This window comes from Zootoca vivipara, chromosome Z1 (genome assembly GCF_965207765.1).
Source record: "Zootoca vivipara chromosome Z1, rZooViv2.hap1.1, whole genome shotgun sequence".
Taxonomy (NCBI): domain Eukaryota; kingdom Metazoa; phylum Chordata; class Lepidosauria; order Squamata; family Lacertidae; genus Zootoca; species Zootoca vivipara.
In genome coordinates, this window is record NC_142583.1 from 23,972,078 (window position 1) to 23,999,884 (window position 27,807).

Genomic DNA, 27,807 nt, shown 5'->3' on the forward strand with positions numbered 1-27,807 from the left:
TTATTAATGCACGCAATCCATCACCTGATGCAGATATAAACTTCTGCCCCCTTTTTTCTGGGGACTAGAGAGCATCCATATCAAGGATGATGCCAAAACTGGTCTCCTCATCGTTGCTGGTCACCTTCCGCATACTCACCACATATATTGAAACGTTATGTTTTACATCGCCTTAATTTTCCTGGCAGTTTCTTGGAATGGGAAGAAGGGCATGGCAACTCACAATGTGTCATTCTATGTGGCGAGCGCATCTATATAGGAATCTTTCTGCAACCAAAGGCCATTTTAAGTGGCATCTCCATGGCAAAAGGACCCTCTAGCCTTAAACATATCTACTTCTTATTGTGTTTTTTTGTTGCTGTTGCCATTTCCTAAGTGAAATGTGATTCTCAAATTTTAAGCAAAGGGCAGGAATCAGCAATGCAGACCTAAGATTCTCTGGTAAAAATCCAGCTAGTTCTAGACTGAGGAATGAATGGAAATAATTATGGACTCCATTCTTCCTGTACCTTTAATGCATGCCCTCCTCCTATTATTCTAAGTTTGGTTGAAAGCTTGTAGAAATTAATAATGAGCTCATTTACATTCCAATAGGCTCATTATCGTTTGGGCTACTGCTAATTTGTAATCCACTGCAAATAAAGGACTCCTTAGAAGCAAGGCCCTCTTCCCACTGTCTGTGTAGCCCATAATATTCATTTTTAAACTCTATTTTCATTATTCACTCATTTATTTTTGCTGTCACATTGCATTTGCACTCAAAATATCCCATTTGGCTCCCAAGCTATATAATAAAAAAGAGCCTTGCATTATTATTATTATTTCAGACATGCTTTGTGTCCAGCTGCTAGCTTAAACACCCACTATCTAGGATATCCTGTGGATACAGCAGGTGGGGACCATCAGCTGTTCAATGGGAGGAGGAAGGGCTTTGATGTTCTACAACATGTGAGAACTATAGGGACAATGGAATCAATAGATCTTAAGATAGTAGTACTTTTCAGTCCCATTCATTTTGATGAGCCTTCTCTAAGCAAGACGAAATCTGGATCTAACTTTTCAGTACAATGCAACTCTATATTGGGAAATGCCACATGACATTTCCTCCTGATCTCTGCCTGATGTGGCTTAGGGAAAATAAGGGGGGGGGATTTGATAATACCACATTAAAATATCCAAAATTTGAGTCAGATTGTTTTTCCCTAAAGCAGAGGTGGGGAACCTCTGTCCCATAGACCTGTTTAGGCCCAGCAGTTTCCATTTGGTCCATGAAGCCAATTCAGCCAAGCCACACCTACCTACCCTACGTAATAAATTATTATTATTATTATTATTATTATTATTATTTATACCCTGCCCATCTGGTTAGGTTTCCCCAGCCACTCTGGGTGGCTTAGAGCATATCAAAAAAAGAAGAAGAATAAAAACATCAAAAACCTCCCGATATAGGGCTGCCTTCAGATGTCTTCCAAATGCGATATATGATGTCTGGTGTGGGTCACATAAAGATGGGGCTTTGACAAAAGTGGTGTTGCAGGAACCACTGATCCCCCTTTTGCTGCTCTTCTCAAATGCCAACTATCAGCTGATTGTTGGCATTTGGATAGCTCTGTATGCATGGCTTCGCCAGTGGCAACGATCAGCTGGCTCTGGGTGCTTGGGGAGTGCTGCACACATTTCTTTGCCTGTCATTGTTATGATGTCACTGTGCCATGATGTCCTTGTGATGTCAGTTGATTGACCACTCAACTGTCGAACTTGGCCCCTGCAGGTTTGCAAAAAATAGTGCCAGTCGGCCATATCCCATTTCCCACCTATGCCCTAAGAAAGAAAGAGGAATAAGCAAAAGGTTGCTACCACCTTCTATCAACCAGATTCTGTGCCCCGTCCCTGAGTTACAGCATAAGACAAACAGGGTGACTAAATATTTTAAATTCAAACTACTTCAACACTTATTCTTGTCTTAATGTATTTACAAGATAATAAGCAAAAATCCAATAAAACAAAGGTTTCTGGGCAGGTTGTTTAGACAGTAAGAATTAACCAATGGTCCTTTTTAACTAAGTAAAATGATGCTTTCAACACTAATGCAGAAACTTCTAGCATCACCCTTAGTCTAGTTTTGTCCTAATTTCCAGGGCAGTGGGTTCAAAATATTGGCCACTGCAGGAAGGCAGTTTCAAAAAAGACAAAGTGGGCTATTATTCTAGGGGGGGGGGTTTGAACCCAGCAACAATTGTTTTGGATTTTTGGATTTATGCCTCTGTCTAGGCTGTTCTTACACTCACTAGCAAATTGTAGGTAATTTTTAAATGCTGGAATTAGAAGAAGCTGGGTACTTCATTAAAATGAACAAAGTCAAGCAATTATTCTATAACCATTTGGAACATCTGTGTTAGATTTTGCCTCTCTCCTTGTGGATTTGCAGCCCAATCTCGAGAGCCCTTCAACTGCGTCTTCAAATATTTGAAGGGCAGCCACAGATGATGGAGCACTGGAGCAAATTTGTTTGCTGTCACTCCAAGCATAGGTTAAAGGAGCTTATACACTGTACCAAGTCAGACCATTGGTCTATCTACCTCAGGATTTCCTGAGAGTTGCTCTCCAGGGTTTTCAGACAGGGGTTCTCTTCCAACTCTACCTGGAAATGCCAGAAATTGATCCCTGGGCGCTTCTGCATGCAAGTCATAGGTTCAAATCACCAAAACAAAAACTCAGGGCAGGAATAGGTCACCAGTGCCATTTCTATTCACAGACAGACATAGGAGATCAGAGACAGGGATGACAAAGAGAAGGAACGGGCAGGAAGTTGGTGCAGGTACAAGAAGGTAATTGTACTGGGAACAATCCTGTGCGGAGCAGGAACCACAAGAGAAGAGTCATAGTTCAGTGACAGAGCACACATTTTGCATGTATAATATACACAGGGATGAAACATTAACTGGTCTTATTTCTTGGTTCCACTGTATATTTTTCTCCGTCTGCCAACCACCTTGGAACCAGTCCCCAAAATGCAGGCCTAGAGCATGTTCAGTTCCAACTTTTCCACTTGTGGGGAAAATAACTGCCACCTTATACCGCCTCTGGGGCATAAGGTGGCAGCCCCATAAACGCACCTTAGGGGTCCCAGATTCAATCCCTGCCATTTCTCTAGGGTCCAGAGGAAAGTGATGAGGAAGACCTCTGCCCTAACAACCCTAGAGGGTTGCTGCCAGGGCTTGGCTTAATGGACAAATAACCTGCCCTATCCAAAGGCAGAAAGGTAACAGGAAATCTGCTTCCATTATCTGGGGCTCCTTTAAATTTCCCATTTCCCTCTGGATTTCATCAGACTGTGTACACATCTGGATGATACAACCTGATCTCTGTCCAAAAGAATAGAACCTAGCACTGTAAACACTAGGTCAGCTGCCATCAATATCCTTCAGTAAATTAGGTAGCAGAAGTGATACTTCATTCAAATGATTTTCTTCACTGTCTGTTAACCAGATAATATGTCATTTTATGGTATTTGACTCTGGGAAGCATTCCCTCATCGTGGCTGTCTACCTCCACCTAGTGCTAGAAAATATGTATAAGCCTTAGGAAAGTGTCAAAAATTGATGACTCAATCAGCCCTTTAAATTATTAAACTCTGCCGGGCCCTTTGCACAGATATACTTCTCCACCAATTGCAGTACGATGGTCCAGGCAAGTAATGCATATGGAAATACACAAACTAGGGCAACACGTGCATTAAAATGCATAGCTGAACAAAAATAACATGCAAGACGGCATTATAGTATGGGACATTGCTTTGCAAAAAATGTGTATCTGAGGCAAAATTCCACATGAAACATTGTGTCTATGGGGAGAAATTCGTACTAAACTGCTGGAGAATTTTCATGAGGACCTTTAAAAAAATCAAGGATCATAAACAAATGTGGAAATGTGGAGAACTGAATTTAAGATTGGGAAAATGAGAAACCAAAATGGACAGGTTGCCCTTCTCTCATCATCTCCAATGTATTTCCCCCCTGTAGTTCAGGTACTAGCTGCTACAGCATCTCCAAGTATTGTTATGAGTTGGGGGGGGGGGTTAGGCTGTATCCCTGAGCCCTCTTCTAATTCCTGGATCCAGCACAGATTTAATTCCTGGAATGGCCTGGCTACCTTCCTGAGGGTAAGGGCCCTCAAAGTACGAGCCATTGAGGCAACAAAGGAAGTGGTTCTGTGCTCAGTGTCTCCCTTCCGCAACTCGCTGGTAGTTAGAAGGAGAAAGGCCAGGGTTGGGAGTTGAGTTGTGTGAACTAGAAGCTGGAAGAAAGAAGCAGGCTGGGAAGCCAGGGAGTCAGAGCCATGCCTGATTTCTGCTTGAATCCAAGGCAGCATCTATGGAAGAAGCAAGACCCTGTTGGGGTGTTACAGTGGCGAAACCCTCCATTGTAGGCTTAGGTTGTAGATATGGGTAAATAAACCATCTATCCGACAGACAGCACAGTTTCTGCTGTCTCTCATTTTGAAGGAAACCGAACCCGGGAACCCCTGAAATCTCGCACCACTCAGAGATTGAGATGGTGTGCCACAGTATGATGGATTGTGAGGGGCCTTGTCTCACTAGCTGCAGGCTAGATGCTCCGAAAGGCCTCATCATTTGCTGCTGACCATCTGTGTTGGAAGGCATTACTGGAACGAGCACAAAACTCTTTTCTCCTTTCAGTACATTCTCCCAGTGCCTTTGAAATACAAAGCAGGAAAGACAGGGAGAGAGTGCTTTGACAGCCACTAATCCAATGGAAGCAGTCCTAATAATTGCACAGGCATCGCCCCATCCCAGCAATTGAATGACTGCTGATGTTTCCAGCAGAGATGGCTGCAGTAGCATCCATTTATTTTCCATTTAGTTCCTCAATTGCCACCGCATTCATCTGGGGGGGGGGAATAATAATGGTCAACTCTTTTGCATTCTGTTTTTAAGGGGCCATCTTCAGGCACATTTTGCCACACATGCTGTAACTTGAGCTCAGCAGAAACCTCACATGCCTTTCAAATCCTGTTCTGTTCTTTCAGTGAGTGATGAGAGAGAAGGAAAATACCCAGCTCCTTAAAGAGAAATGTTCATTTTTCTTTAGGACTGTGAAAAGTAAAATAAAAATCTAACAAGAGCAGAGGGAGCTGCCTCATTGGTCTAGCTCAAGCATCCCCAAACTGCGGCCCTCCAGATGTTTTGGCCTACAACTCCCATGATCCCTAGCTAACAGGACCAGTGGTCAGGGATGATGGGAATTGTAGTCCAAAACATCTGGAGGGCCGAAGTTTGAGGATGCCTGGTCTAGCTCAGCATTATCAGCACTGACTGGAGATGCTAAAGATGTTTAAATCTGAGGCTCAAGCACTGAGCTATGGCCATCACTTAATGTTCTGTGGACTGCAGGAAGCCATGTGTGTGTCTGTCTGTCTGTCTGTCTGTCTATCTATCTATCTATCTATCTATCTATCTATCTATCTATCTATCTATCATCTGTCTGGGCAGAAATCCAGCAAAATTATCCTTTCCACACCACAACATTTCCTTCAGGGAAAAACTGTACCATACCCTCCAACACTTTAGGGGAAAACTGTACCATACCCTGGGACACCATCTTCCCAGACACCATCTTCCTTTTTAAAAAAAAATCGTGAGAGCACGGTGGATATTTTGGTTGCTGTGATTGTGCATGATTTCTTGCTGCTGTCCCCCTACCCCCCCCCAATCACTTGGGAGCATGGAACCCGAAAGCGTAGCTTTGGGAGCACCACGTGACATCACAGCCTCCCAAAAGCATTTTTTCAGGGGGAAATCGCACAGCAGAATTCTGCGAGATCACAGCAACCAAAATGACCACCATTCTCTCATGGTAAGAAACAGAATGTCTTTTTTTTCAGGACACCTGCAGGGTATGCTCTACCTTTCATTAACAGAGCATTTGGGATGGCAAATTAATGAAAATTTCATGAGAGGTTTCAACCTGGTACTGAAATTCCAAGCCATGTTTTGCATATGTTGCATATGTGTTTCATTTTTAAGGCAAGGCCCTTTAAACTGTTCATTCCAGCGACATTGCCCGTATCTGACATTTACATAATTCCAATTTTAAAATCTGAATCCCATTTCTGTAGATTTGATTTTTACCAGCTTGATTAATAGCAGTCTCAAGAGTGACATTAGTTGCTGCCTGCTCAAGTTCTTAATATTTAAGGAGTATTTCCCCAACATTCACTCATACGTCTGCTGTTTGTGAAAGACTTGACAGCTAGTATTATATTGTAATTATATGTCTGATTTGGGAGTCTATGAACATTTTCCTTTCCTTGACTGCTGCCGTTCTGATTCATAGCTTTGTTTGCTTTTGGAGGGATCAACACGGAGAAGGAATTAGACATTTACTAATCAGGAAAGGAGTTTCTGGTGGAGTTAGAATGATGTGTGTCAACTCTTCCAGCCACACAGAAATTGGAGCTGCAGAATAACAGCTCTCCATGGGGAGAATTCTAATGGCATCCAAGCATGTCTTTGGCATACTGGGAATCTTTCCAGTTTCATTTACACCTTGTATTCGTGCAAAGACTGGCCTGATTACTTACGCACCTTCCAAGAAATAATGGTATTCCTTTGGTCAAAGCTAGTTAGACAAGTTCAGGAAACTAACCTCTCAGCTGCCATAAAAAAATAACTAAAACTGTGATTAATTTTTATTTTTGAAAATTGCGAAAGATGATTAGAATTGAAATTCAGATGGGGTGGGGACCGGGGGAAGTCACCCAATGATGTTTAGAAAAAGTTATGAAATTGTAAGAATTATTTGTGTGTTATTTTTGTTCTGTTTTCTTTTTTATTTGTTTGTTCTTATAAAATAAATTTAATAATTTAATAAACAAAAAAACAAAAAATGAGCAAAGAAGTGGCATGTAGTCATGATTCAAAAAATGAGCGTGACATTAATGTGCAGTAAAGGAGCTGAAAAATTAGAAGGAACCAAAGGTCAGCAGAAGTTTACGCTCTGTCCTGATTTGCAGGTCACCACTGTGCTCACCTTTTGGAGACCTGGCCCAGGTCACATTTGTGCTCATTTTTCAGAGTCCTGATGCACAGGTCATGTTTTTGCTCCCTTTTTGTACTACTGACTCTGGCTAGCTGAACAAGGAAGTTCTATGTCCTTTTCTGAGTGAACACTCCAGATTTGCAGAGATTCTTTCAGATTACTCAAGAGTCCAACAGAGGTTCTCCTTTTCAGAAGCCCTATCTATATTTTACAAACACGTGAAGGCATTCTCAAGGGTCATCAGGACAGCCTTGCTCCTAGATGCAAATGTGCATGCTAGCTATGCTCCTGGGCAATGTGTGCCTGGTATCAGTTTGAAGCAGGCCTTCATACGTATGTAAGGACAGGAAGCGTCCTCAATCAGTCAGGGGCCCAGAACCCTTTCAGGTTGGGGAAGCCCTACACACATATAGGCACTCTGCAAACTGATGCCAATCATACACTAGAAGGAGTGAGATGGTGCTTGCCCACTCGCCATTGAGAGCCTCTTAACACATCTGTAATGAGTGCCTCCACTGGCGCCTAATTCTCAAATATGTAAAGACTTCTCATACTTGATGAGGAAAAAGTGGAGGGTGTTGCCTTGGTAGTAGCTGGAGTGGAAATTGTAGAAAAATAAACTACAGTGTTAAAGGTATTACGATAGTTTAATGTTGTGAATTGAGTCAAATTTCTAAACTTCATGTTTAAAGATCACATTTCCCATACAAAATGTTTTATATTTTCAAATTATAGAGTTCTCCCCATAATTAATTTGTCCTTTCCAAGCAGTGGAAGTGTGAGAAAGAAAAAAAAATGCTTATTAGCAACCTCTTAAGTGGATGAATCTATGGTGACAAAATGCTCTGCCTAGCAGTGTTTCCCCCCCCCCTCACAAATGCACAATGAGAGGCATCACCTCATCTGCCAGCTGTGGGGAAAATGAGATGCAATTAAGAACATTAATCACAGCTCTGGAAAAGTGACTCTCTTCATAATGCACACTGCTCTTGCAGATGTGCATCTGCTGGTTACAATATTTCCCCACAAAACGCTGCATATTAAGCTTGCGAAGTGTTCCGCACCTTTAAAAATATACACCCCACTAACGTCACAAAGGCATACAAAGGAGGGTGAGTGTTTTCTCTATTCCCTCTCTATAATAAACATGTAAAAATGACATTGCACAGCCCACGTTGGAGGATTCACATTGCCTCATCATAATCCTGGATTTGCATGAAGTCCGGGTGGGTTGTAGAGGAGCAAATGAGAAGGCAGGCTCCACAATAGCAATGACCATGGCATGGGAGCAAGAAGGGAGGAACACAGAGAGTGGAAAGTGGTGGTCGAGGAGTGTATTATGAGTGTAGCCAGGTCTATAGCTTTAAAAAGTCAAAATAATTTCTAAAATTCCTTATCATTATTTTCTGAAATCTCCCACATTTCATAATGCCTGTGGCTGCACACACACCTTTCAGTCACCTTCAAAGCATATGGCTTTCCCCAAAGAATGCTGCGAAGTGCAGATTACCCCTCCCAGAGCTACAGTTCCCAGGACCCTCAACAAACTGCATCATTGGTAGAAGTCCTTTGTTTTAAAGGTGCTTTAAATGTATAGCTTGTGTGCTGTCTCTGTCTCAAAAACAGAGGAATGTGAGGCTTAAACTTACGGATGCATTAAAATTTTGAGAAAAGCTGTTACTACCCATACTGTTTAATTGCACTCTTTCCACATGAATAAAAGGGTTAATGCAGCCGTTTCAGCAATTTTTGTGCGAAAAGAAAATTGCTCAAAAGACATTTTAATGACTTTTAGGATTTGATCTCTCTTAAAGAAAAGTTCTTTTGAGGGCAAGGAAAGGTAAGTGTCTTTATTGGAAGAGAAACAATTTTGCTAGATAGGAAGAGACAAGCTAATTTCAAAGCCAAAATACTTTAGGAGGGAAGTGGAATGTAAAGCAGTATTTTAGCAGTCTCCATGATACAGGTGTCTGACAAAATGTGCCTTTAAAGTCTAGTCTGTATCCTGTTGTAAACCTTATTTCCTACACCACAATAACATATCCTCACTTGCCAGTATTAGAACACTTAGTTTTCTTTTTTGAAGTCTTTCTGGACTTTTAGGTTTGGTACAAAGAACTGCGCAAGTATGTCTGCATACCAAAGTGAGCTTTGGACTTTCCTTACTTGAATGGCGGCCTACCATACTGGGTGCTATTTGATATGTGGGATAGGGGCAAAAGTAGTTTCCAAAATGGCAAGGTGGTCTTTCATTCAGGGCTCCTTTCCAAGGAAAACCCCGCTCTTCGGCGATAGATTGGAACAAATGAAACCTGAATTGCTGTTTGAGCCAATCACTACATAGAAGTTTTCCCCAAGAGAAATACAAAGTGTGGATAAGCCCTGAGAGAGAAAAAGTCATCAGTTCTGCTTGGCATGTCCAAGCACTTGGGGATTCCTGTAGTCAGTTTTGTGTGCCCAAAATAGCTCTTTGCATCTCAGATAGAAAACAGGATTGCGAATGCAAAATAATTAAAACAGTGACAGTGAGTTAAGGCTCCAATCCTATGGCCCCTGCGCCTAGGGATACGTTGGAGCTCCCACACTGATGTAGAAGATGGAGATTCACTGTCAGTTCTCTCCATCCTGCAGCTGTGGAACATTTGATGCCCTAAAGCTCTACCCTATAACACATATAAAAAACATTTTCTTTACTAATGTACCTGAGTCACTAGTTTCATCATGTGTTTAGATTTTCTGGATGACTTTGTTGGCCGTGGTGCTGGCTGGCAATCAACTATATCTCTCATCTGCTGCCTCCATTATGAAATACTTGTGAAGAATGGAGACAAAAAATAGGCTTCTTCTCAGAACAGTGATCAAGCAAAGGTCCACGCAATGCAACAGGCTGCATACAAGGAAAACTGTGGGGGATGTGTCTGAAAGCAACAGACTACTCTGTATCAGCTTTCTAGTTGTAGTATCACCAAAAGCAAGTGACCTCACATCTCATCACAAAATGTGCCAGATAAATCCCCATAATGGGGAAACGAGGGCATTGTTAGTCTGTATCTGTAGTCTGCTACTGGCAGACTTGTTCAGAATATAGGTTTCTTTCATATACTCAACACCAATTCCTTGTGCCTTTCTACACGATCATCCCCCCCCTCTTTGTACTACTTGTTTTTTGAATGGGATCTGAACAACTTTCCTCAAGATCAGGCGGGATGCACCACTTTCCCAATACCACCATATTTAATAACTGGAAAATTATAATTTTTCACCTGCTGATTTCCTCCATTTTCCTGCACTGCAGGAGTACTTCAGTAAGGATTGTTCACACCCCAGTCACCCACCAATAAAACCGCCCCTCCTCTCATCACAGGCTCAGTTTAGATTTTTTTCCCCTTTATATTTATTTGTAGGATTTCTCACCTGCTGGTCAAAGCTGGTTATTAGTATTTATTTTCATTTGATTTCTTACCCGCCTTCACTATAAGGTCAGGTTACAGCAATGTAAAAATACAATTTTAAAAGCAATGAAAACAATTTACAATCAAAAGAATAGCATGAGTCCCAAAAACATATATCTCAGGTGTCAAAGGCCTGGGTAAAAAGTCTTCAGCGTAGGGCAAGAACTATGCAATGGAGAGGGAATTTCATAACTTAGGGGCTGCCACAGAGATTGCCCATTTCTGGGGCACCACCACCACCACTAAACTTATGAGGGTGTGGAACTACCCAAAAGGGAAGTGCTATTTTACATACTAATGAAAAGCAACTGCTTCAGGAAAGAAGAAAGAGGAGACCTATTGCTTGGCATACATTTTCCCCTTCCCATGAAAGTTCTGCACAAAATAAAGCTCAGTCTCATGCAAAATATGATGGTCCGCCTTTTGGTTAGTTTTTTCTTATATGAATCAATGCTTGGCTGTTGTTTTTCCCTCCCTCTGTAACTGCAGTTAGCGAGAGAGAGAGAGAGTTTAGCTTGGCAAGGTAATTTAAAGGTATCAAAAAAAATGAGTGGTTGCAGTGGATATTTTTTCAGGAATCTAGTGCAGTCCAGAGGAAATGAAATGCACCTATGGAACAGCCTCCTCAATGAAGCTCACAGAGCACCTTTTGTGTGTGTCCCTTATTGGCATCAGGCAAATAACTTTTAATTCAACCAGGCATTTAAATTGTGCCTTAAATCCAGGCTGTAGGGGTTTTTTATGCTGCTTTGATGGAAGAACTTTTCTTTTCTGTATTTTGTCACTGATTTGATTCTCACCGTATGTTGTGTGTTTAGGATTTTGTTGCAAGCCACCCAGGAGCATTGAGTTGGCGATATAGATCCAGCTGAGCAATCAACATCAGCATCATGGTGAAATCCATGAGTCTTAAATATTGCATTTAAGACTTTGTAGAGTTATGCTTGCCAAAATGCACTGAAATCTTTTATGCTTAGGTGTGGACAATATCCATGTAGGATTAAAAAAAAACTTAGACACGCCCATTAGAACAGTGGGACATGCATTTGTCAAGCAGTGATTGGCTCAAGTACATTCATTCCCCCTTTGTAACTTGAATACACACTGGTCAGTTTCAATATTAGCACCAGGGTGAAAGGCATTTGCCACTTTGGGGGTTATTATTTTTATTGCATGCAACAGGTCAAGTGAGTTCAGTCTTTGTTTCAATCTTGCTAACTAGCCTTTTCAAAAACCACAAGTTCACAGAACCTCTCAGAGATTTCTCAGAGAATTCCAGAACTGCTTGTCTGACATCATCTTCTGTCCTCTTCCATACGTTTAGGTCACTGGACATTTTTTTTATGAGGCTTTTTCGAGAATCCAGTCTACAAACTTAGCCACATTAGTGTAAACTCCCGGTTGACCTGGACGAGCACATCCCTCACCCCAGCTGGTAACACCAACCAAATACCAGCTTCCCTGATGTTTACATGAGAGAGGACCACCTGAATCTCCCTAGAGTGAGAGAGAGAAGAAACACACATATTGTCAGTATTTTGGTTATGTGAGAGTCCTGGTCTTGAATGGGACATCCAAATTAACAACTGCAATAGCAGCTCTTTTTCTGAGTATAAACAAACTGCAACAGGGTTGCTCATTAGAGTAACATCACCAGAACTCAAAAATAATCTGTTCGTAATCTGTTTAAATGTAAAATGGTGGTAATTCTCAAATGCATTGCAAGTGCTGATTTCAATCCAATGAACTTTAATAGTTTTGCCATTCAAACCAAGAGTAAATAAAGAGTTAATTTATGCATGGTCAGCAGAATTGGCATTAACTAAGCACCCAAACCCACGTCATTTCTTCACATGTTCATTGTTTGATGCTACCTTTAATTTTTCAAAGGAAATGAAAATGGCCTTCTTGCCAGGCAAAGGTACATGGAATGGTTTTACTTTAACCCTTTAGTCAGTGCCAGCAAGTCTGCTCACTGCACCCTACATGTAATGGAACCTTTTTGTCCCGGCCCATCTACAGAGAACAATAGAAAGCAGGACCCACCATATTTAATGGTTACACTGATTTCCTGAAAAGTGGGACAGAAATGGCCAGTTCCGCTTACACTGCTACAGACCAAAGCAGATGTTAAAGATTAGACTGCTCATGTCATAAGTTAGCTTGAAAAGTAAATGGAGAGAGAATATATGGCGCAGATTGGCACATGCTTATTTCTTTAACTATTCCCAGGGAACCTTGGGAACTGTAGTAGGAGAGACAGCAAGGGATTTTTAGCACCTTCATTCACCAAACTACAATTCCCAGGATACATTGGCAATTAAACTGCTCAACATTTGTAAATGACGTAAATCCTAAGTAACACAAAGGAGGCTGTTACCTTACAAGCATCCCTGCCACCTTCTCTGTAGCCAGCACACATCATCTCGTCAGTTATCCTGTGTTCTTGGTATCGTGACTGGCATTCTACATTGGATATTAGGGGGATGCTGACTTTTTGCAGAGCATCTTGTATCTCACCTACAGTGGTACAAATGACGGAAACGGGACACAAAGCAGGAAGGGGAGAGAGAGATGTCAACAATGTTGCCAATTCTTCCTAGCTCAGTAATTCCCAGACTGTGTGCCTAAATTGTCACAAGAAACTACAGAGGCTCCCAGGAGCCTGAAATATCCACGCACCCACTACGTAGGCTGTCTGCTTTATCTGTACACATGCAGAGAATGACTGCAGATCAAGCATGCTGCATTGGCAAATGGTTGCCTTAGATTACCTTTGAGGTCCCTTCCCTATCTATGATTCTATGCACTGCTCTGGCCTGCTTCTTTTCATGCAACTTCCACTGGTTACAGAACTGCCCTGCCTGCACATCACTGGTGTGACTCCTTTGGGGAAATCAACTAAGTGCATCGTTTCTAATATCAAATTAAGGCCCCACGCATATTATACGTTTAAAACATTTATATATTTGTAGGCAGTGCAAAATTGAAAGCTTCTAGATTGTGTATCAGTGCAATGGCTACCCTATTGGTCACAGGAAACCCTCCCCTCCAGAGCATGTGGATTTTTCCCTGGCATGACTTCATCTTTTCTGGATTCAGCATAATCATTTCCAAAGATAAGTATTTCACATTTCTTAGTTTTATTTTTTTCAATACCTCTCTCTTTTGTGTAACCCCATCCAGTCACCCAGCAGTTGGTGAATTCTGTATTCATTCTGTCTTCAGATGGTAAGCATATAGGTTGCTGTAAAGCTGAGTTTCCATTTAAAGGAAAAGTAGATAGTTAAATGTGGAGGAAAGAGAATTCATTTAAAACTACATCACATTCCTGTAAGAATGCCAATCGTAATTTTTACTTGGTTGGAACAGTAGCTGGTTAAAAGCTACTGCAGTCAAGTTACTTTAGCTTTATTGGTAGCAATGCCGAGTTCCTCCTTAAGATAACATTTAGGATTTTGCAGTAAACTTAAAAGTTTCACGTACCACTGAAGTTCATCGGCCTGTCCAGTTTCATTAAAGCGATGTCATATCCCGTCTCTGATAGCTCATACTTAGGGTGGACAATAATCTCTTGAACTCTGAAGAAGGGGGTGTCTTTATTTATTTCCGACTGCTTCAAAATGCCCGCATAAACACGCCAAACATCTGTTACCAGAAGGCTAAGCAGAGAAACAATTTTAAAAGATCAGGCTTATTTGAAGCTTTGAATATGAGGATGTTTTCCATTGATGTAGAAAGGCTGACCTAAGATCCAGGCCACACAGAAATCCAGCTATTTCTTTGTGTTTTGATATACTGTATTGTATTGTATTGTATTGTATTGTATTGCATTCTTTTCATTTCTATTCTTGTAGCCCCTAATTCTCCCCAATACTTTTTGTGCTTTTTTGGTGCCCCATAACATCTGGAAGCCATTTATAACATGCCCATGCCTTTCTTGAAGTCTCAGTAGTCTTTCCCTTCTGCCGGATCAGCCCAAGGATCCATCTAATCTAATCGTTATAGTGGGGTAGCAGAGCTGAAAATATTGCCTATATATTTGGCAACCAATGCACCTCTGGAAGTGCATACCTGATTCTGACCAAATTAAGCCTCCTAGAGCATGATATACACCAGGTAGGTTAGTTTGGTCAGAATCAAGTATACACTTCCAGAGTTAACACTAAATACCAGGGGTCAGCAAACATTTTCAGTAGGGGGCCAGTCCACTGTCCCTCAGACCTTGTGATGGGCTGGACTATATATATTTGGGGGGGGGGAGAACGAATTCCTATTCCCCACAAATAACCCAGAGATGCATTTTAAATAAAAGCACACATTCTACTGATGTCAAAACACCAGGCAGGCCCCACAAATAACACAGAGATGCATTTTAAATAAAAAGACACATTCTACTCATGTAAAAACATGCTGATTCCCGGACTGTCTGCGGGCCGGATTTAGAAGGCAATTTGGCCAGATCTGGTCCCCGGGCCTTAGTTTGCCTACCCCTGCTAAATACATTACTTCTGGTAAATGAGACACCATAGCTGCTAGAGGACCATGAAAATTTGTGTCCCGAGCGTTTTAGACCTGTCTACCCATGCAATCTGAAACCAAAGGGGTGCATTGGTTGCCAGGTGTGTGTTTTCCCCCTGCCCTCCTACCCCACTATTAAGTTTTCCCACTAGCAGTCCAGTAATTTCATGTACAGTCATCTCTCTAGTGAGATGGACAGTTTTCACTAATACTGCAGGGCAGGGATGGTCCAAGATATTTTGCCACCTGAGGCAAACTATAGAATGGTGCTCCACCGTCATATTTTACTCCTAAAAGAACAGGGTTCTTTTATATCTATATCACTTGCATTCAAGCTCATGGGAAGAAAAGCCAGACCTACTGTGCATGCAGCTACTTGGCTTATTTATTTGCAGTTTAGGAGAAGGTGCCACCAGCTCCACACAAACACCCATAGCCAAAAATGCCCTCTCAGTTTGCTGACCTAAATGCAACATGCCACACAATGGTGAGAGAGGGAGAGCAAGCGAGCACAAAAGCAAGGCTAACACGCACAAAGGGAAGCAGTTCACCTCACTCCATGCATCCTGGATTAATGGAGAGGCACTCATTCACTCAAATGACAGTACATGAAAACAGGACTAACAGCAGAAAGTGGGGAAAGCCACTCATTCCCACATTTTCTGGAACAAGCAGCCAGAGAGCAGTGGGAGTGCAGGACAGCCACTCCATGCCATTCAGTGGGTGAGGAAGGAGGAGGAAGGAGGCTGGAGGCAAAGATAGATGCTCAGACAAAAGCGCCACCTCAGCTGGCTTGGAGGAAGCCCAGTGGGGTGGCGCGCGAAAGGCGGGCAGGCAGCATCGCAAGGGGTTTGCGAGGCATTGCAAGGGGTGCGCAATGGCCAGCCACTGCATGGACACTCTATGGCCTCTGCTGTTTCTAGACTTGCTGCTGCCGCCCATTCCTGGGTCTCTTCACATGGTTTTCTCCAGGCATCAGATGCCTGCAGAATTCAACACAGAGCGGCTATTTTTAGGAAATGTGCCTCATTGCCAGGCCACTGCTGCTACTGGGAAACATCAAATATAGCAATGCGGGGGCATACGTTAGCATAATGGGACTTCTCTATCCTTCCCTCACAAACATGCATGCAGCAAATTTACTCCAGGAGGTCTGGAACAGATGGAGGGGTGGAAGGGAGAAACCAGAAGTCCCATTGGACAAGAGGTCTTCTTCCTGCATTGGATATAACTGGATCTCACCCACTCTTCTCAAGGCTCATCCCTTGCTACTTAGAAAACATTTAAACAATTCAGTTTTGCTTACTTCACAGAGGTTTTACTCACTCTTCTGCACAATGGGCTGCAGTCACTATCCATTGGTCGCTGATGATTGAACCACCACACAGATGACTCTGAAGAGATAACTTTGCATGCAAACTGACTTGCCAGGGCCATTCTCCAGAAGATGAATTTGTTCCTCCAACAATCCGATTATTTGCCACAGATTGCTGCACACATACTAAGAAAATACTTAAATCTCAACAATGTTTTTTTTAGTGCAAATATTTACCACATAGTTTTTGTTTATTGCAACAGATTACATAGGTTGATTAAAATTATAAAACTTTGAAGTTTATTTTTTATATAAATTTTATTTTTATTATTTTTTTAAAAAAACAAACTTTCTTTTATGCCATCTCTCAAGGGCTATATGTGGGCTTTTACCACAACAGGCATGCAAGTTCAATTAAACTGAGGCAAATGAATTGACCCCAACCTCCCAATGGTCTTCTAGAATTTTGTCACCACTATATTTCATCACTGATACTCTGAATTAGGATTATCCAAACTCCTAACGGTTCCAGTTCTCCTTGTATCCACCAGGTGCAATCTTGTGTGTTTCTCAGGCCTTTGTGGGATACATTAAGACAAAAGGAGTCTGTGGCCTGTAACTTACAGGGAGAAGACCAATTCAATCCACCACGGAGTCCTTTCCCTTGTTTTCAAAGTCAAACTGGATGTGACTTTAGCAATTCAAATGCTAACCAGACATGATTTGGGACAGCCGGTCACTGGCATCCTGATGTTTTCATTTTAACCAAGCAGCAGGTACAGGAATGTCCCTTCCCACAAGGATTGGGGCAGTAGTGCAGAAGCAGAGGAGTGTTTAGTTCTTTCATTGTTTTGCTTTTTCCCAATCCAAACTTAAACAAAGCTGCTGTCAGCCCCAGTAAGGAAAGTGATACATTTTCGAAGGTGGCATGGAACTCAGGATATCTAACTATTCTCCATCTCCCTCACAAAACAGTAAGCTTCCCTATCAGAGCTAAGAGCAGCTACAAGTTAGATGAAGAAGCGGGAAAGGGTGAAATTTCTACTCCTACAATGCAGGTACTCTCAATCAAGTTCACATATATTAGTGAAAGTAAGTTATGAACGTGCATTGTGTTAGGGAAACTACTTGCAAAAAAATGTGCATTTGAATCAAAACTTAATACAAAATTCATATATTAGGAGGGATTTCACCTAAATGTTGGTGAATTTCCATGAGGGGTTATAAATAAATAAGTGGCAAAACTGCTTTGTAAATGTGAAGAACTAAATTTCAGAATGAAAAAAAAAATAAGAAACTAAGAGAACTGGAAATTGCAAGTTTTGTCCAAGCACAAATTAAGGTCTAAGAGGCCTACTCCCTTTTAAGAAGAAGAGTAAACATAAACCAGCAAACAGAAGTTGATGGGCACTTGATAGCTAGATAGAACTACCCCATAAATGTTTGTACAGAAATATTTGTGCAGAGTGACCACAGAAAGTTCAGGGACATGAGCAGCATTTTGAACAGATAGAATCTGGTTCATAAAACAGAAGAAGTAGTGCTTTACAGAGTTAGAAGAGATATAAAGGTATCTAATGAAAGTTGTTAATTCTGGGTTATAGGCCGTTTTTGTTCCTGAACTGGGCTACACTGTGTATATAGCCATAGGTTATTCTATATCGCTGTATAATATATAAATTTACAGCAGAGCATTGCAGATTAGAGACCTCAGAGGAGACAATATTGGGAGATGGACAATAGGCTGCCCTGTGTATAAGGCACTGTCAGGGGGATGCCTTACAGAGACCCGCCCCCTGTCATTCTGACGAGCTCCTCACCCAGCGTCAGCACAAGCAGCGAGTCAGGAGAAAGGAATGAGGAAGTGAGCGGGGAGGAGAGAGGGCTCTGTCAGGCATCGGAGCCCTTATGAGAGAGGGCCACGGAAGGAGGAGTCTGGAGAGATGTCGGACACAGGGCCGCCAGAAAGGAGACCGTTCCCTCCAACGCCTGAATTGAGGCGCGTGACCACCCATAGGGCCATTGGGGGGCCCAGGCTTTTTTGCTGGGCGAGAACCCGGAAGGAGCCATTGCGGAGTTCTGACACGGACTGAGCAGTCATGTTTGCTGAGATCTTTGCACTGTAAATAATATGCACAATAAAACTCTGAAAGACAAGACGGAGTGGAGCGTCTTTACTCAAGAGTAGCCGCAAACACCTCTGACAGGCACCTTATTATATTATAACAAAAGCAGATTTTATCTGATTTTTCTCAATTTTTCAGCACAAACTTTGAATATTAATTTTTTTATCTCAAAATCCATAGTGTTATAGACTTGGTTTCCTCACTGGTTACTTCAGTTGGCATCAAATAGGAATTATCATGTTATGCTTTCCATAGCTGCCAAGTTATCCCTTTTTTTAAGGGATTTTCCCTTATGCTGAATAGGCTTCCTCGTGAGAAAAGGGAAAACTTGGCAGCTATGATGCTTTCCTGTCAAATTTGCTCAAATGATAAACCATTGCATGTCACCCATCTGTTATAATGTACTCAGTTGGTTCCACCAGAGCACCCACACAGGTCTGCCTCAGCACCACCCTCAGCACCATTCTGGTAAGCAGCAGCCATGCCACTGCAACACTCTGCCACCAGGCCGCCCACCCCTGCGAACCCGTCTAGCATCTAGAGGCCACAGCCAGCCAGCCAGATGCTTTAAGAAGCCCACATGCAGAAAAGTTAACCACATACTTTCAACTTTGACTCACCGGGGTTGTCTTTAACTTGACACAGTCTTAAAGAATAGCCGGAAACCTTTCCCGTCTCAATCACAATTTTATTCGGTGCCCCATCAGCAGTCATTCTTAAGTAGCATTTACATTTGCTATCAAGAAAAGAAACGAAGGTGGATTCAATTTTCAAATATTGCTCAGCAAGGAAAAAATTATGGGTAAATCTTAATATTATGGGATGTTCGTTTGTTGATTTATTTCAGAAACTAACCCTTCTCGGTTGCACAATGTTGGGTCTGGATCGTAAGTAAAAAACTGGCAGCGGACCGTGTCTGTGCAAAGCTGTTGGCATTCCTTGATTCCTTCGACATAGTCTGCCTTCACTTGCTCCCCCAGGAAGTTTAAATTGTTGTGAGTCGTAAAATGACAGGCTGCCATTTTGTTCGTAACCATTGTAAACGAAATAAAATAAAAACAGTACGTTATCATGAAAAGGGCAAGGAATTCATCAATCATGAAATTGTTTTGTGGACAGCATAACTTATGCATTACCTGGTGTAGCTCTCGGGCAGTTTAGAAGACTGAAACCTGACATAACTCGTCTTTCTACAAAACTCTCTGGTGTGCCATTTCTCGATTTCATCATTTGGCAAGTAAATCTAAAGCAAAAACACAAACTCATCAGCGATAGTATTGATCGCATACTGAAAGCACTTCTAGGCTTCTTCAGCTGCATTCTGAATATATCATATCCTCTGATTCTGTAAACCAGGGTTTCCCAAACTTGGGTTTCCAGCTGTTTTTGTACTACAGCTCCCATCATCCCCAGCTAGCACAGTCAGAGGTCAGGAATGATGGGAACTGTAGTGCTCAACAATCAGTTGAGTGGAGAAACTGGAGGCAGGCTGCCACATGCACACACCCCAAGTATTCATTGACTCATCCACCAGGGCTAAGGATAAATATTTCCAAAAGATTGTTACAATTTCAAACATGTTATTAGGAAGCATGATGTCTTCAGACTACTTGAAAGTAATACTCACTTTGGGTTTTTTACATCTCCATCACTACCATAAAAGGTAAAGAATAAGCAGACTGGGTTGTAAGTACAAATTGTTCTGCATACAAAGGCATCAGGTGTCAGAACTCTTGCAACCGTAACACCAGAAAACACCTTCTGAAAAATTTCCATCCGACACTCTGCACAGAAAATGAATGTGTATAGTCAAACTCATCCATGAAATCAAGAAATACACATACATATAATATCACTTTGGCCTGAGAGTTGTGGAGTCAAATTCTCCAGAACTTGTGTATTGTGACACTGTTTGACCCTTCATTCCCTGAATCCGTAGTCTCAACTCAGCAACAAAGCTCATTCAATGGCTTGTGCAAGTCGTTATATTTTAGCATAACTACTTCACAAGATTGTTGTGAGAATAAATTAGCAAAACAGGATAAGATTTGACTATATTATAACTCAAATATGTTATTGGCACAATGGATAATAACCTTTACTATAATCATTCTTTTTCATATTCACATCCATGTCATCATCTTGTACATGTCAGAACCCTGCAGTATTCGGGGCTCAAACTGGTGCCCTCCCAATATTGTTGGACTACAACTCCCATCATCTATGACCATTGGCCATGTTGGTTGAGGCTGATGAAACCTTGAGTCCAGCAACATCTAGAGGTCACCAGGTTGAAAATGGCTCCTGTATGGGGTATATATTTATTTACACCTATGGCATTGTATCAAAATACTCTACAATATACTCTCCCTACTGTTTCCTTTTAATATATACATATTTATTTACCTGTATTGGCAAGTTGACAGGCCTTTAATGAGAATCCTGACATAACGCCACTTAGATACCTTATACTGGTTGGTGTTCCCTTGGCACTATATTTCAAGTAGCATTTATTGCTGAATGAGAAAGGAGATTTAAACTGTTAGCATGAAACAGGAACCCAGTCGAAGGAAAGGAAATAATTATCTAGCCTCAGATTGATTGTTTTCCAAATTTGTTGCCTTCCTCTTTGTCAGGCATAGGGATCCTTTTTCAGCCTGAGGGCCATGTTCCCTCAAGAACAAACTTAAGGGGTCTGCATGCCAATGGTGGGTGGGACCAGAGAAAAAGGCATTTGATGCAATGGATGTGACTCTTACCTTTGTACAATCAGCTACATTCCAACCAAACAAAAAATGAGATTTTTCTACACAGAGAGACACAGACACATCTCCAGACAAACAAGAGGCATAGTTCAGGGGTATAGTCTAGTCAGGAAAAAACAGGTCAGGAAGCTGTAGAATGAAGCCAGGAGCCAGGAGGGACATGGTCAAGGGAGAGGGGCAAGCCCTGAGGAGAGCGCCAGATAGAGAGGCCTGCATTAGAGAAGCAAAATCCAGATAGTTGTATGTTTTGTTTGGTTAAAAGCTTTACTAAAGGAAATGATCCAGAACCTGATCCATCTCCTAAAGTGTGGAAAATAGAGAGCAACTTTAAAAAAGACCAAAGCAGATACTAATTTTGATCGTGTGCTTCTGGATTTGAATTCTTATTAGAATAGCAATCCACAAGCATCACAGTGACAGTACTTTGAAGGTAGACAGGTATCAGAATAATGCTGCTATAAAATATTTCAGCCTGTGAAGTGATTAATAATGCTCTACTCATATGCATTCTGCTTGAAAAATGATTGCAATAGAATGTTGATATATGTGCATCAAATTATAGCAGCATACTGCTTGTCATTTTTAAGGAAATAAATGAATAGAGATAAATAAATGTACAAAATAAATGTATGACGGTTCATTGTTAAGTTTTGAACAAGGAGGAGAAAAAGCACAAGGACTTGCCATTCTCTGTAACGTATCTTGCAAACGGATTTGAGCAAGATTTTTTTTCATTTCATTAAGATTAGTGAGTAATGCAATTCCACTGCGAACAATCTGTATTTGACTCCCAAATGCTGGGTCATTAGCACATTTAAATCCACAGTAGAGAATATTGAAACTGACTGTTCTGAAATAGATTAATCCAGTTTGTGCTATTGCAGACAATTTAATACCATTTTATGACAATATAAAGTACTACTAGCTACTGCAAGAAGGATGGATTTAGGCAGCAAGCACTACCGCTAATGCAATCCAATGCATGTCTACCCAGTGGTAAGTCCAAATGAGATCAAAGGGGCTTGCTCCCAGGTATATGGGTAGAGGATTGCAGCCTTAGGGTCTATACACCATGAGCCAAAGACCATAACTAATTTATATAATCTCAACATGGCCAGCACAATTTTATAAAAACTGACAAAAATACATGATCTGTACAGGAGAGTTTGTGGAATTTTGAGCAGATCTCTAAACTTAGAGTGCAGAAATATGAGAATTGCCTTTAAATACGTCCTTTCATTGAAGCATGGAAATTTTCTGGTTCATTGTGTTTTATCTGGATTGAATAGTATGGCATTCTCTGATGTGATGGTTGGCAAGCCAACAACAGGTAGGCCATTGATCATAGCTTGTTAAGGAGCAACAAATCCACAATCCCTGGTTCCATTGGAACCTGAGAACTAATTCATGTCATAGAAGTTTCAAAATCAACTTTAACTGGATTGGGGGGGGGGGCAAGGGCATGAATATCACAGCCTAATGACCATATTTATTACCCCAGAAGTAATATAAGAAACAGTATTTATGCCCTCACGCTAGTACAGGGACCTGAATCCAGGCCAAGGGCTGGCATAGAAGAAGCCTTTGATGCCACTATGTGGGATGGGGAAATTTATGCAGCCTAAAGGCCACATTGCATGGTGGCCAAATGCCAGGGATGGGTAAGGGACAATTTGTTACCTTTAATTCTATGGGCAGATGATTGATCCTGGAGCAAACAGCCTGCGGTCCCTGTTTTCCTGCCTTGCAAAGGCATCAGAGTCATTGTAGTCCACTTGCCATATACAGAAAAACTTTAACTATCTGATCCATAGCACTGAGAAGTCCATTGGGTCCAATTAAAAAGCATATTGGAATTAATTACCGGAAACGTGCATCGTGAAAAGAAGCTGTGGTGTATGTGAAAAAATGGCAGTGATTCTCATTGGTGCATCTTTTTTGGCAGTGGTCATAGCTGTCTTCAGTGGTTATATTGTAGTTTTCTCCTCGCATATCCAACCCTTCATGGATTTCCTTGCTGCAAGCTGGAGGGGGAAAGAAGGACAACAGCAATCTGAAACACCAATAGCAAGGCATCTAGAGGCCTCTCTCTCTCCCAGCAACCAGGCTTCAGTGCCTTATCCCAAGGCCCACACTGCTCTGTTTCAACAGTGAGCCTAAGAGGCAGAGGTCCAGACTTCAAGGGCAACCCCTAGATGCCAGTACTAGTCCCAAGGGCCAATCCCAATGCATCACACCTTATAAAGCCCAGGACCCAGATCCAACTTCTTAGTTATGTGGTCTTCCACTGAGCTGACAGCCTGTTCCCCCTAGATCTCAGAACCTGACAGCCTGGGAAGCAGATCCTACTCAGGCAGGGCACCAATTCACATGTATAGCAGAAGTAGTAGTAGTTCACAGTGGGATTTGCTTCTGAGTAAAGATGCATAGGAGCAGATCCTTATTTCCCCCACCCCACCAGGGGCCAAGGTTGAGAAGTAGGTGGTCCTAGCTATTTGTCAATCACCTGATGTCTCATTGATGTCAAGATTTTGCTTGCATGGTTTGAAATCATACCATGAGAGCAAAGGCGCTGTGCTTTGCAAGCCCAATTGTCTGGTCATTGTCTCTTGCAAGGCCCAGTGCATAGTGCTTTGCAAGCCCAGGAATCAAATGATTGTTGACACATGCAGACCACAGTGCACAGGACTTTGCAGGCACCACTGATCAGCTGACTTCCACTGCCTGAAAAACCCCTTTCAGCCAAGCCATGTCCCTACCTGCCCCATGTCTGACATCAGATATCGGGCACCAGGTGTAGGTCAGGTGGGAAGGCCTGAAGGGGGGGAATTGGGCCTTCAAGCTGGAGGTTCCCCACCACTGATGTAGACAACACTGAGCTTGATGGCCCAATAGTCTGACTTGGTATAAGGCTGCTTCCTATGTAGGGTCTCCGAACCAGCAGACCTTACCAGTGACTCGAGGACATTGTTTCCGGGAATGTCCAGAGATGACCCCTTTGCTGGGTATCCTTGGCAACGCTTGAGTATCAGTTTCTTTCAGGAAGCATGCAAACCTGACATTAAGGAAAGGGGAAGAGAAACAGATTATAGAATCATAGAATCAAAGAGTTGGAAAGGACCCCTTCATTTACAGCATACAATTATTTTTTCTTCCCCTTTATATTTATTTATAGTGTGCATTTCTGAACTATGCAAAAAGAAAGAAAGAAACCCCATCTCTGGGTAAAAACAAACAAAATGAACCACCAACCTTCCCCTCCCATAACTGTTCCCCTGCTGTTGAAATCCAATTACACTCAGCTCAGGATAGGAGGTACCTGTCCTGTTTGAGTATATTACATCATAATGTCTCGTGTGTGTGTGTGTGTGTGAGAGAGAGAGAGAGAGAGAGCATTATTATTTCATTTTATAATATATATAAATCAGAAAGAGAAATTATAAAAGCAAACAAAGGTTAATGTCACTTGTATATAGATGCCACTAAATGAACGAACAAATAAACAAACAAATCAGAGATGTAATGTGAATTTTACCTTCCAGTATCTTTCACCCAGTCTCCTGGAAAGTAGGAAAATAATAGACACTTTGGGTGATACGTGCACACCATTTGGCAGTAGTCTGCATTGGGAGCATAAACCTTAGAGATATCTCCTCCTTCAAAATATGTGTTTTCGTAGATTTCAGACACACATTCTGAGACACAAAAATGCAAAATGTTAGCACATGTTCATGGTTCATAGTTGTTGCTGTTTTCCAAAGCAGGGGTAGACAGGCAGAAGATGGCTGATGTTAGGCTTCTAGTTGCTATTAAAAGCTTTTGCCATAGTCCTTTTTGCAACATTTTGCATATTTCTGGTTGCATTTTGTGTGTGTATGTGTGTTTAAATGAGTGAGGGTATTTTGCACATTTTGTGCATTTTCTGAGCTCATTTTCCAAGGTTTGGAGAATGGCAAAATCCAATGGACTGTTTTGTTGTGTCTCTGTACAGTGGGTCAGGGAATGCAAACCGGTTTTGCCAGCATCAAAGTGTGGAACAAACGAAATCCGCAAGCATCCCTACTTCAGACACCCAGCCACTTTCAACCCCCTGAGCTTCAGGTTCTTTTGGTCACATCAACCCTTTTCATTTATAAACCAGCTTTACATTCATGAGTTCCTCTGAAGAATACAGGAAGTTAAAAATTATAGTATCCAACTAACATGTCCCACCAGTGCAAGGATTTCCACTTGCACATCTAGTGCACACTCATCCCTCACCCTCCCAGATCTCCCCCCCCCGAGGATTGGAGAAACCCCAGAACAGATTTAGGGGGTGCATAGGAGGAGGAGAGGGGAAGTCCCATTGAGCAAATAGAAACCTTTGCACTAATGGGATGCTCTACAAAACGACAGTTCCTTTTGCTCCTTCCTGGGTTTTTATATCAGGAAGAGTAGCCATGCCTTTATAGGCGGCCAGAGCAGGTTTAAGTAGAGCACAATGTCATGACTGGAGTAGATGAGAGCTCATTGCTCCACCTCATTATTTATGAGTTGTAACAATTCCCCACCCCCAATCAGCTCCAAGACTAGCGCAATACATTTTGCTGCCTGATACAAAAAAGAAAAAAAATGACATCCTCCTTTATTTCATGCGCAAAGACCTACTGGCAGTTTAATTTTATTTCAATGCTGGCAACAGAACAGCATCTGCCCTCACAGCTGACAAGTTAACTTACTGGCGCATACCCTTCAAGTGTCCCAACTTTCCTGGGGCATTCCCAGAATTGCCAAAAACATTCCAGCTTCTGATTTGATCCTGGAATGTCCCATTTCCCCTTCCAGCACTGTCACTGTTGGAAACTTTCCTAAACACAAAAAGGCTGTTTCTTTCTTTCTTTTTAAGTAAAGGGCAATTGAGTGTTTTAATTTACTGTATTGCTCAAACCTAAATCTCCAGTATGAATTTAACACTGTCCAGCAAAATTGTGAGAGAGGCACCATTAGTCACCACTGAAACCCCCAGCTTCCTCTGGAGAAAAACATTGGAGGATGCAAAATATTTTGAAATTTGGCTACCCTAGAATTAATAATTCAGAGTATTTGGATTTCCTCCAGTATTATTTGTTAGATAAACTATTAACGTTCCACATTTTATTTTCTGAGCTTGGTCCGATGAAGTCATTTAGGTATATCTTTACAAATATTCACATACAAAAAGCAATCTACACGTACTTACCACTAGAGACTGAAGAAAATAACAGAATGAAAGAACATGTTTGAGAAATCCATGCCATCCTAAAAAAAAAAAGCAATAAAATATTCAATGCCCATTTCTAAAGTGTACTATAAATAGTGTACTATAAATAGTGGGATTTTCCAAAAGCTCACATTTCCAAGGTCTCAGGAGGAGTTTAACCAAATGGGCATCAAAAGTTGTAATTAACATTGACAGTAATTTCAAAAAGTACGGTATATAAAGATGAATAATTTTTGTTCCTATCTGTATAAACTATCAGCTAAGACTTATTATAATGAGTTACTGCAGTTAGTGCTATACTTTTATATCAGCCCATTAGTTGATTAAATGCCACAGCTTTAGTAAGATTTTTTTTTTAAGTATGCGTCTAACATTAACAAAGCCTGATTTCTGACAATTTTTTACAATTTTTAATATATGTTATAAGATATCCAGAGTGGCTAGGAAAACCCAGCTAGAGGTGTGGGGTTTAATTACTACTAATACTTTTGATTTGCTTCCAGCTATCTAATATAAGCCCTGCAGTAGATGTATATTTTATTTGAAAGCAAGAAAGGAAATTCATTACCTGGAGATAGTTGCTGCACTTGTAACTTTTCTTTCTGAACAAATGCAATTTGCAGTACCCAAAAATGGGGTGGGGAGGGGGAAATGTACACATTCCACTTGTGATAAGTCATGCTGCCTCTGCCAATGTTTATCTGCCTGTGATATTTACTTTTGAGGAAAGCTCACACAGTAAATACTGCTTCTGTCTTCATGAAAACGATTCACAACTGACGTAATCTAACCGGTGGCACAGGAGGGTAGTTTTTTTTCTTTTCTGAAAAATTTTATTTTCTCCCATTTATATGAGCTAAGCCATCTGGTGTTTACTATGGGTACTACATTGCATAGAAAAGGAATGCATCAAAATCTACAACATGGGTAAGCAAACTAAGGCCCAGGGGCCAGATCTGGCCCTATCGTCTTCTAAATCCGGCCCGCGGGCGGTCCGGGAATCAGCGTGCTTTTACATGAGTAGAATGTGCGCTTTTATTTAAAATGCATCTCTGGGTTATTTGTGGGGCATGGGAATTCATTCATTTCTTTTCTCCAAAATAAAGTCCGCCCCCCCACAAGGTCTGAGGGACAGTGGACCGGCCCCCTGCTGACCCCTGATCTACCAGAACATTCATGAACATCTCCTCCTAATGGCAGCTGCCTCAGGCCCACCAGTTTTGGCTCTCATGAAAGGGCAGCACAATTTCAGTTATTTAATTTATTGTTGGGGGTGGTTCTGCCAAGAGAGGCACTCGTGGGATTTTCTGCCTAAAGTGCTGAAACAT

General features: G+C 41.6%; 1 protein-coding gene across 2 annotated transcripts; it reads right to left on the reverse strand.

Moving 5' to 3' along the window:
- Window positions 1–5,900: 5,900 nt before the first annotated feature.
- Window positions 5,901–27,151, reverse strand: KLKB1 (kallikrein B1). 2 transcript variants are annotated; one of them, XM_088659493.1, is made up of 15 exons: window positions 27,048–27,151; window positions 26,459–26,517; window positions 24,776–24,935; window positions 24,192–24,295; window positions 23,105–23,264; window positions 20,882–20,991; window positions 20,103–20,259; window positions 19,612–19,718; window positions 19,331–19,490; window positions 19,096–19,211; window positions 16,361–16,535; window positions 14,000–14,175; window positions 13,673–13,768; window positions 12,894–13,033; window positions 5,901–12,195 (listed from the first exon to the last, which is right to left on the reverse strand). In XM_088659493.1, exons 2-15 carry the CDS (start codon window positions 26,514–26,516, stop codon window positions 11,881–11,883), a joined length of 2,034 nt encoding a protein of 677 aa, XP_088515619.1. In that variant the 5' UTR covers window position 26,517; window positions 27,048–27,151; the 3' UTR covers window positions 5,901–11,880. The 2 variants fall into 2 exon arrangements, with proteins under 2 accessions (XP_088515619.1, XP_088515623.1); XM_088659497.1 differs by having other exon boundaries at window positions 5,901–12,010; window positions 27,048–27,142.
- Between the last annotated feature and the right edge of the window lie 656 nt (window positions 27,152–27,807).